At 42.2% G+C, this 10,765-nt stretch overlaps 1 protein-coding gene across 5 annotated transcripts in view; it reads right to left on the bottom strand.

Moving 5' to 3' along the window:
* Positions 1 to 268: 268 nt before the first annotated feature.
* The window catches only part of CAB39L (calcium binding protein 39 like), a 118,826-nt gene continuing 108,329 nt past the window's right edge, over positions 269 to 10,765 (bottom strand). For all 5 annotated transcript variants that reach the window (XM_081306581.1, XM_081306578.1, XM_081306580.1 and 2 more), the window contains one exon: positions 269 to 2,532. In XM_081306581.1, the coding sequence (XP_081162707.1) occupies positions 2,353 to 2,532 (180 nt within the window). In that variant the 3' untranslated portion in view covers positions 269 to 2,352. The remainder of the gene's footprint in view (positions 2,533 to 10,765) is intronic.

Raw genomic sequence — 10,765 nt, 5'->3', positions numbered from 1 at the left:
AGTCTCAGCCACAGTGAGTATGGATAATGGAATGTGTAGATTTAGTGCCAGGCAGGTGGCACTTGGTTGTGGGCAGTTATTGGCTGATGGAATGTGCACCGGGTCACAGGAGGACGGGGGCAGGGGTCTCAGTGCAGTCTCAGAACCCCACCCAGACTGGTTCAACCTCGAGCCTGGGGCCTTTGCTGTTTGGAGCAATGACAAGAACACAGCGGCATGACCCACATGTAGAGGAATGAGACCGACCAGTGTGTGTGGGATCTTTTTATTTAGTCAGTCTTTATTTAAACATGTGCTTTAGAAATAGATTATTAAATATGACCTTTTCAAAATTCAATTCTCACAATATTTACAGTGATCTTTGTGCAAACAGTTTGACGGTGAGCTTCCTGTTCCCCTTTTGAGTTAATAATTTACAAACTCACATCACAGCAAAACCCCAGCTACTTCATTTACTGTGTGGGAAACTAGTTTTCTTTTTGACAGGTACAGAGTAACGATAAGGGGACACTAGGAAAGAGCTAACTCAAGCCCAGAGAAAATAAAATGTTTTCTTTGTAAAAATAAATTATAATAAAGTTTTACTTTTCAATGAAAAACATGTGTCCCATGATGTTATGTAACACCATTAAGCAACCAAATACATTTCCAATGGTTATTTCACTTTCCTTTAAAAATATTTGCACTCATCTCTTTTAATCAAATAAGCAAACCCAGAAAAGCCAAATTCTAAGGGACTCTGGACTTCTAGGGAGTGTTATTAAAATAATGTGACTTGAGTGACTAGAAAACGCAGGTCCTCAGGAGCTGGCACTGATCCTCTTGCTGGCACATGCCAGAGCTGCTATGAGAAGGTGTGGCAGGTCCCACCCAGACCATCTGCCTCAGGGCTCCTGTACCCCAGCCAGGAAGGGACACAACCTGCCAGGTCATTCTTCAGGTACAAAATCTACCAAGGGCACTGATCCTGGACAACGCATTTCTTTCTCCTCTCTAGGTGGAGAAATCTCTGGCTGAAGGACAGAACACAGCACCCAAGTTTTGTAAAATTTGAGAGTTCCCGTGGAAGGGAACAACTCATGATTTAGAAAACACAGAGTAGCCTTTGTACCCTTCATGTTCTAGAAATAGCTTGAAAATTTCATTTTATATATTTGATGTCTGAAAACAAGTCATAACATTTAAAAAACTTATTTATCTTTAGTTTCTAGACCTTTCAAAGGAATATAGATTAACTCCTTAATTGTCCTGGAATGTAAGAGAGCATTTGGAACCAAAGTTTTTAGATTTACTTTTTCACAGAAGACTTCTTAATAGTGACAGAATATCACAACTGGGGGAAAAAAGAACCTTAAGTCATTTGGATTTTTTTTTTTTTCATGTATGAATCATTTGCCTTTCCATGGGCCATATCGCCTGTTGGTAGAAGTGACCCTCTGGACCTATGGTTTGTACCCACTACAATTCCAATGCAATGATTTCTACTCATTTAAAAATACACTGTCACCACAAACATTCATTCCATAGTGACAATTATGAATGAAATACTCCAATCACTGACCCTCCAGAAGTCAACATGGAACAGCAGTGACTTTGTCTGGAACCACCTGTTTGCAGTTCTCCTGTGAGCAGTCTGCCCTGTGGGTCCTTTATATACATCACAGCCCTTGTTGACCCACCCTGATCCTACTTGGTTGCTCCCTGCTGACCCACTGCAGCTGGAGTAGGTGCCGTGGGTTGGGCATGGGATGGAACGTGGGACAGTGAGCAGAAAGTGAGCTGAGAGGTGGGAAGCCGTTAATTATAGTCAGCATCCTAGGCAGGGAGTGGTATGTAACCAGTGGCAGAGCACTCGCCTAACATCTGCAAGGTCCGGGGTTCAATCCCCAGTCCTGGGTGGGGTGGGGAGATGATGATGATATACCGGGCAGAGACAAAAGCACACCCAGGACTGACACCAGTAGCCTGTCCTCTGGCATCTTCCTGCACCTTAAGAAATCTGCTCAAGTACAGATGGGCAGAAGGATTTCCCACCTCCTGGCCACACCCCTAGTCCCCCCACCCCACCCCAGGACTCAGAGGAGCCTGACATTTGAGCTCCTCTGTGATGACTCATCCATCAACTTCTAATACAATGGCTCTGATTTCACATAAATAATCACAGACTTAATTAAAATGAATATATTATTCTAGATTAATTTTTTCCATTCAAATGTTTATATTCCATCCACCCTGAACAAGTAGTTAAGAAAAAACAGGCACCTCCAAAGCCTCCCCAAGAATGACGACTTTTTGATATGACATTGTACGAACTGGGCAAAGGGGACACATGACCATGGCAGGAAACTGTCTTCAGGGGGCTGGTTTCTTCAAGTCTCGGATCTGTTTAATCAGGTAGTTCTTCTCATCGGTGAACTGCTCGTCATCTGTCCTTTCCTTCTGAAAGCTGCTCAGAAACTCAATGAGTTTGGGTTGATTTTTTAACAGAATCTCCACAATAGGCTGGGTTTTGTGAGGACTGGCCACAAACACCTGAAACACAAGGAGACGAGAACCTAAGACAGGGACCCCATGCCAGGGACCCCGCAGACCCTCCTTAAGTTTCATGTGTTACTTGTGCTATGAACATGAAGAAAGCCCCTGAGGATGCCTCCTTACTGAAGATCAGCACGTCACCCACTGAGCCAGCTCTGGGCAGCTCACCTGGAGCACAGCAGAGCGATCCTGGAATATTTTTGACTTTTACTTTGTTTTCATTTTAAATATTTGCTTTGAACTATGAAATCTTTCAAACGGAAAACAACAGACATTGACATACTCAACTGGACAAAACTGAACAGGTTTTGCCATTTTGCCTTGAATCTTTCTTTTTAATAGACATTAATAAAATATCACAAATGGAACCAAACTCTTGCCCTCCACCTCTCCAACACCCGCCCTCGGTAGTGAGCTACCATTTCCCAGGCACATTTTACTAATTTCCTCTAGACAAACACACATGTGAACATGAGCTACAAACAGTGTTTGAATATGCTCATCATTTTATACTTTATTTTTTGAAGAGATAATGTACTCAGGCAGTCTCCCTGTCTCCTTTCTCCCCTGGAAGTCACCAATGGCACTGGTTTCTTAGAACTTTAAAAGTGACTTGCTGGATGAGGTGGGGCAGGCCTGTAATTCCAGTGGCTGGGGAGACTGAGGCAGGAGAATTGGGAGTTCAAAGCCAGCCTCAGCAACATAACGAGGTGCTCGGCAACTTAGTGGGATCCTGCCTCAAAATTTAAAAATATAACAAGGGCTGGGGATGTATCTCTGAAGTTAAGTGCACCTGGGTTCAATCCCTAATTAAAAAAAAAAAAAGGATCCTATCTCCTAGAGAATCTAAATCAAGCACACCTGGTGCAGGGGAGATCTGACATTCTGTATCTTCATAACATTCCACCAAGATTCTTATGCATACTCCCGGTTGATACCTCAGGTAAGGACTAGGGTTGTAGCTTAGTAGAACAGTGCTTGCCTAATTTGCTTGAGACCCCTGGGTACAATCCTCAGCAACCTCTCCCCCTCAAAAAAAATCCAAACCCAAAATAAACAACTCAGTTACAACACAAAGGAGAGCAACAACCATAATATCAGGACACAATAACTCAAAACTAGTATCAATTGGTGCAGTGGGTAAGCAACTGAGAGGCAGAGTGCTTGTCTAACAAGCATGAGGCCCCAGGTTTAATCCCTAGTACTGCAAATAAATAAACAAACAAAGGTTATCAGTGCACTACTTTGTAACAGACATACTTCCTAGTTACTGTCACATATACAGCTGTTATGGGTTAGATATTAGGTGTCCCTCAAAAGCTCATGTGTGAGACAATGCAAGAAAATTCAGAGGTGAGACGATTGGGTTATGAGAGTTACTCTACTCAGTGTCTTAATGACCAGACAGGGATTAACTGGGTGGTAACTGTAGGCAGGTAGGGTGTGGCTGGAGGAGGCGGGTCATTGGGGCATGCATTTGGAGTATATGTTATCCCTGGAGAGTGGAGCTCTCTCTCTCTCTGCTTCCTGGTACCATGTCCTTGGCTGCTGCTTTCCTCCTCCACACCTTTCTGCCATAATGCTCTGCCTCACCTCAGGGCCAAAGAAATGGAGTTGGCCATCTAGGGACTGAGACCTCTGAAACTATGAGCTCCAAATAGACTTTTCCTCCTCTAAAATTATTGTTGTCAGGTCGTTTCGTCACAATAGTGAAAAAGCTGACTAAAACAATAGCTATATGACTAGAATACAGATCCCAGGTCCCTAACCCAGACAACACGCTGGTGTCTTGTTCTAGGCTCCTGACTCCTCAAAAGGGCCAAGGGCCTCTGAGTGGCCCCTCTGCACCACCCGCCTGCCCTGCAGCCCCAGCAGCACACAAGCTGATGGGGAGCACACTGTGACGGGGCTTGGTTCTAGGGCTGTGGGTGCTGTGAGGTTGAGCCCTAAAGGTTCCCCCACTCTAGCAAGAATGGAGAATAAGGGGGAATAAAAGACTGCAGGAGCTTCCAAGAAACTGGAGATAACATTAGATTTTGCACTTGGAACCGGAGGGCTCATGGTGTTGGTGGCATGTGGGCCAGTTCATGAGTCATGGAGAGAATTTTTACAAGTGGTGGCAACAAGAGGAAGTATTCCAGGAATGGAACTGCACCAGTGGAAAGTGGAGATGGAGGGGATGGAGGCTGCAGGAACAGCAGAGGAGCGAACGTGGGGAGGACGGGGGCTCTGACCATGAGTGTAGTACCCAAGGGCTCTCCCATGTTCAGATCCCACTTCTCCTACTTATTAGCAGTGTTTCCACAAACAAATGCTTTCCCCCGCTAGTACCAGGGACTGAACCCTGAAGAGTCTAACCACTGAGTCACATCCCCCAGTCCTTTTTATGTTTTATTTTGAGACAAGCTCTCGCTAAGTGAAAGAAGCTTTTCATCTCTAAGCCCCAGGCTTCATCACCAGAAGTCAGAGGACCCCCACCTGGTGGGGCTGAGGAGGCAGCAGAGCACCAGCAGCGCCGGGGTGGGTGTCCTGAAGCCTTCTGCAGCACAGGGACTCATGACGGTAGGAATGAAGCTCTAACCTGGACTTAGGACCCTGTCTCTGCCCTATCACCCTCGTTCATGTCAACATATACATGGTGTGGCACTGCCTATGCACAGTCCTACTGGTTATTTTCACTCCCAGGCTTAATGCTTCACACTCTTCAGAACTCTCAATCCACACAACAGCCCTGAAGTATAAAAACTGTCATCCACACCTGATACATGAGGACACAGAGAGGTTTAAGGAAGTTAAGAAGCTGGACCACATAGTGGTATGGTTGAAGGATGGACTCTGGGGCACCCCACCTGGGTCCAAACCCTGGTACCACCACTTAATATCTCTATGATCCTGCAAACTTCCTTTACTTGCCTGCACCTCTGTTTCTTCATCTGTAAAATGGGGATAAAGGACAGGACCTATGTGTTATCAGGCAACAGTGAGGCTTAATGAGAACACCACATGCATTCTCATACACGCGTTAGAAAAGTGCCTGGCACCCAACCAGCATTCAGTGGGCATCAGCAATCGGGATCAGTGCTCCTGCCAGGCTCACAGAGCTCATGAGGCCTAACGCTGGGACCAAAGGATGCTTGTCTCCATTTGTAAAAACTGAGAAAATGTGACATTTTGCCAGGTGAGATTCAAAATTGGAAACCAAATCCTGTAAATCTCTGATAGTTTATTTGGACAATTTCTTTCTTTCTTTTCTTTTTTTTTTTTTTTTTTTTTGTGGAACTGGGGATTGAACTCAGGACCTTGCACATGCCAGGCAAGTGTTCTACCACTGGGCTACGTCCCCAGCCCTGGCCAATTTATTTCTGAAATTGTGTGTTCTCTCTCTCTCTCTCTCTCTCTCTCTCTCCCCCTCCCTCCCCATTCTCTCTCTCATATACATATGCTATGTTAATTCTTTTTTGTTTTTTAACATTTTTTTAGTTGTTGACAGACCTTTATTTTATTTATTTTTATGCGGTGCTGAGAATGGAATCCAGTGCCTCACATATGCTGGGCAAGTGCACTTCCATTGAGCTTCAGCCCCAGCCCCCTCTATGTTAATTCTTGATGTTTCCGTAGTGTCCATCAAAGGCCTTGGGACTCTTGCTCACTCACCAGTTGCTAAGGAGTGCAGAGCACTCTTTGGAAACACTATGCCCCCGTGGTCATTAGTGGCTCACCATGGAACAATCTTTTGGCAGCCCTCATTGCTTATCTAGAGTAAGGCCAACCTTCAGCCTGCTGGGGACTCCTTTGCATACAAAGGAAAAGGATCTCCCTAATTTCCACTTCAAAGGTCACAAGTGACAAGAAGGAGCTGATCTTTGACCTTCTGGGCTATAAAGTACCCTAAGTTCCACTGGGACAAAGAAATCAGAAGAGAAATTAGAAAACACTGAGCCAGGTGTAGTGGAGTACACCTGTAATCCCAGCGACTTGAAAAGCTGAGGCAGAAGGATTTCAAGTGAGAAGCCAGCCTGGGCAACTTAGCAAGACCCTGCTTCAAAAACAAGGGTGGGGGACTGGGTATGTGGCCTGGTGGTAGAGCACCCTTGGGTTTACTCCCAAGTACCATAAAAAAGATAAAATACTTTGAGACAAACAAAAATGAAAATAACATACCAGAACTTAGAAGATGCACTAAAAGCAGTGATCAGCTAGAAATGTATAGACAAAAATGCCTATATGCAAACAGAAAGATTGAAATATTGCAGCTCAATAACCTAATTACACCTTAAGAACTAGAAAAAGGGGCTAGGGCACTTGCCTAGCACTTGTTCAGTGGCAGAGCACTTGCCTAGCATGTGTGAGGCGCTGGGTTCAAGTCTTAGCACCACATAAAAATAAACAAATAAAATAAAGGCATTCTGTCCACCTATAACTCCAAAAAAAAAAAAAAAAAAAAAAACCAGAACTAGAAAAAGAGCTAACTGAACCAAAGCAAGAAAAGATTAGAAGAGAGAAAAACAAAACAGAGAAAAACTACACAGAGAATCAATAAAACCAAAAGTTGGTTCCTTGAAAAGGTCAACAAAATTGACAAGTTGTTAGCTAGAGTGACAAAAAGAAGATTCAAATTATGAAATCAGAAATGAAAGTGAAAACATTAATCACAACCTTATAGAAACAAAAAGGAACATGAAAGAATACAATGAACAATTGCATGCCAACATGTTAGATAACCTAGATGAAACTGTCAAGTTTACAGATATACACAGAGATCAAATCAATAATCCAAATCTCCCAATAAAGAAAACCCAGGACCAGATGAACTCACTGGTAAATTCCACCAGACACAAAGAAAAATGCACACCAATATTTTTCAAATTCTTCCTCAAAGAGGAAGGAACACTTCCTTAATCCGTGAGGTCAAAAATACCTTGATAACAAAAGCAGATAAGAAAACTACAGATCATACCCTTTACGAACAAAAATGAAAAAATCCTATCAAATATTAGCAAACTAAGTCCAGCAGCCTATTTTAAAAAATTACATACCATGACCAATCCCGCTGGGTGAGATGAGGTCAGAGAGGGATGCAGACCCCTGGGGTACTTATAATAAGAAGTGGGAACTTTGGTTCCAGAGACTCCTATGGATGTAGAGAGAACGGCATGTGAAGAGGGAGATAGAAAATGGAGTGACTCGGGGACAGGTCAAGGAATGCCATGGGTGCTGGCAACCAGCAGAAGCTGGCAGAGAAGATGCAAAGATTCCCCCTGAGCGGCTCCTAAAGGCACTCCTGGTGACACTGTGACTGTGGACTTCTGGTCTCCAGACTTGTGAGAGAACAAGTTTCTCAGCCTGTGATGCTCTGTTATGGCAGCCCTAGGAAACTAACATATCACATTAATTGAATGAAGGAAAACCATACAATTGTAAGGGTAAAATTTCTAAGCTGTTTCTAAACTGCAAAGCCTGAGTTAAAGTGTAAAAGACCGGGCATTGTAAAGTTTTGTAAGCTACAAGGCCTGGGTTAAAAAGTAAAAGACCAGGTATTGTTAAAATTCCTCTGCTACCCCCAGAACCTGTAATCCATGTAGCTGTTAGGACAATACCCGAACTGCCCAGTAAATATTCCCACTGACTCCCTGGTTGTATAATGACCTGGGACTCTGTGTAGTTTGTCACGTAGTTATTTAGGCCCTAAAACCAATCAGTTTGAATGTGTACTCCGCTTAGGAGTGACCAATCACCCCTGCCCAGCCTGTTCCCGCCAATGAATGTACTAATCATGTCTCAGAGTAGTTGTTCAATTTTCCCGTGCCTCATGATGATTTGTTTTGATGTATGCAAAGCCCCCCCCCAAAAAAAAAGTGTACTTAAGCACTGCTTGACCTCTGCTCAGGACTCTGGGCTGCTCTCGCTTTTTGAGCAAGCCTGCCTGGGGTCTCAGCGCGCTGAATTGGATCCTCAATAAACCCCTCCTGCTTATTGCATGAAGTCAGTCTCTTGTAGTCTCTTCCTCCGACGCTTCGCCGGACCCTTACACAATCATCTCAATGAATATAAGAAGAGTATTTGATAAAACCCAAAACAATTTCATGACAAAAAAAATCCAACATAGAACAATTGGAAATTCACATAAGGAGGAATGGCATTGGGCCCTCAGCTCACACTCTAAACAAAAATTAATTCAAAACCAATCAAAGACCTAAATATCAAAGCTAATAAAACTTTCAGAGAAAGACATTACGGTTCATGTTTGTGACCTTCAATATGGTCATGGTCTTAGATATGACAATAAAAGTACAAGCAACTAAAGAAAACAGAGTGAATTTCATTAAATTTTAAACCTTTGTGAAAAAAAAGACACTATTAGGAGATAAGTAAAACAGAAAACCCACAGAATGGGAGAAAGTATTTGCAAATCATATATCTGATTAGTGCCTTGCATCTAGAATATATAAAGAACTCTTACAATTCAACAACAAAAAAACCCAATCCATTCAAGGGGTAAAGGACTCGAATAGACATTTCTCCAAAGAAGGTACTTCAATGACCAATAAGCACATGAAAAAATGCTCTAGATCATTAGTCATTAGGGAAATGTGAATCAAAACCACAATGAGAAATCTTTTCATACCCACGAGGATGGTCACAATTAAAAAAATAAAACTGACAATAACAAGCGTGACAAGGATGAAGAGAAATTGGAACCCTACTTTGCTGATGGGAATGTACAATAGTGTAGCTTCTGAGGAAAATAGTATGACATTTCCTCAGGAAGTTAGACATTGAATTACCATATGATGGAACAATTCCATCCCTACAAATGGAAAATATATTTGTTCAAACACAAATTTGCATTCTATTGCCTGAAGCAGCACTATTCACTCTAGCTCAAAGTGGAAACAGAGTACCCATCAGCTGAAGAACTGATATCCACACAATGAAATATTATATGGCCATTAAGAGTAATGAAGGACCGGTTGATCATACAACAACATGGATTTGATTCTATTTATATAAAATACCAGAATAAAGGCAGATCCATAAAGCCAGAAAGCAGATTTGAGGTTGGCAGGGACTGGGGGTAAGGGAAAATGGGAGGCACTGCTTAATGAACACAGGCTTCCTTTTGGAGTGATGGAATGTTCTGGAACTACACAGTGGGGACAGTTGCACAACTTTTGTAAAAATACTAAATGTCACTAAATTGTACACTTTTAAATGGTTAATATACTGAATTTCAAGTTATATAACTTTTACAACAATAAACTAAAATTGTTACATACAAAAAAAAAAAAAAGTCTTCCAGACTTGTTTACACTGTTACATAAAAATGCCTGACGTTTGGAGGAGACCTATTAGTATGTTGGGAAATCACACACTGGAGCCAAACTGTTTGCTTCTTCTGGTCATCATTTGTTTACAAGAGAGTTGCTGTGGCATTTTAGCTAAAAATTGCCTGGCATTTTGTGGTAACTACATAAATAACTCATAACAGTCTTTATTACCTAAGTGGGGGGAAAAGATAAAATACATTGGATGAACTTAAGTTCTGTTTCAAAATGTGGTAGAATTTGCAGACAGGTATCATTGGATCAAGTTCACTTACCCACATCCAGGACCATAAACCTAAGAAAAATGTTCAGTTTGTTTTCAAGTTTTAAAATTCTCCATATTTTTGTTTTTTAATGGCTCCTGAACTCTGTTGCGTCTGAAGGTTTCTACTAACTAGAGGCGACTAGTGCAATCTGCAGGATGATTCCCAGGGGGCTGCCAGACGCCAAGGGGCCCAAGCCAAGGCCTGAGAAGGTGGAACTCTGCTAACTCAGGTGTGGGGAACTGAATCTTTTGACTGTTCTGTCTAGAATATCGTCTTGGTGTTCTCTCTGTTGTCCTCACTTAGATGCATTTTCAAAGTACCCCAAAACAAGTTAAAGAAATGAAAGTATCTATGACTACTTTTTAGAGTGCCATTTTATTGCCTGTGTCCCTTTGTTAATCTAACATATCTCAGAAATGTGCTTTATGGAGTTTACAAGCATGAAAATTTTATGACCACAACTCAAATATTTTCAGTTCAGAAAACTAAAGCTAAAAATATTTTGCTCTCAATTTTAAGCTTGAATGCTTTTTATGAAAACTTAAAAGGTCTATCTCTTGCCAACATACTCATTAATTTCACATACATGCTCCTTTACCAAGAGTGATTTGAGCCAGACAAGAAATCGCAGGGTTCATC

Source organism: Spermophilus citellus, assembly GCF_964194105.1.
Source record: "Spermophilus citellus genome assembly, chromosome: 1".
NCBI lineage: Eukaryota > Metazoa > Chordata > Mammalia > Rodentia > Sciuridae > Spermophilus > Spermophilus citellus.
The sequence above is the reverse complement of the archived record's forward strand: the minus strand, read 5'-3'. Positions and strand labels throughout refer to the sequence as shown.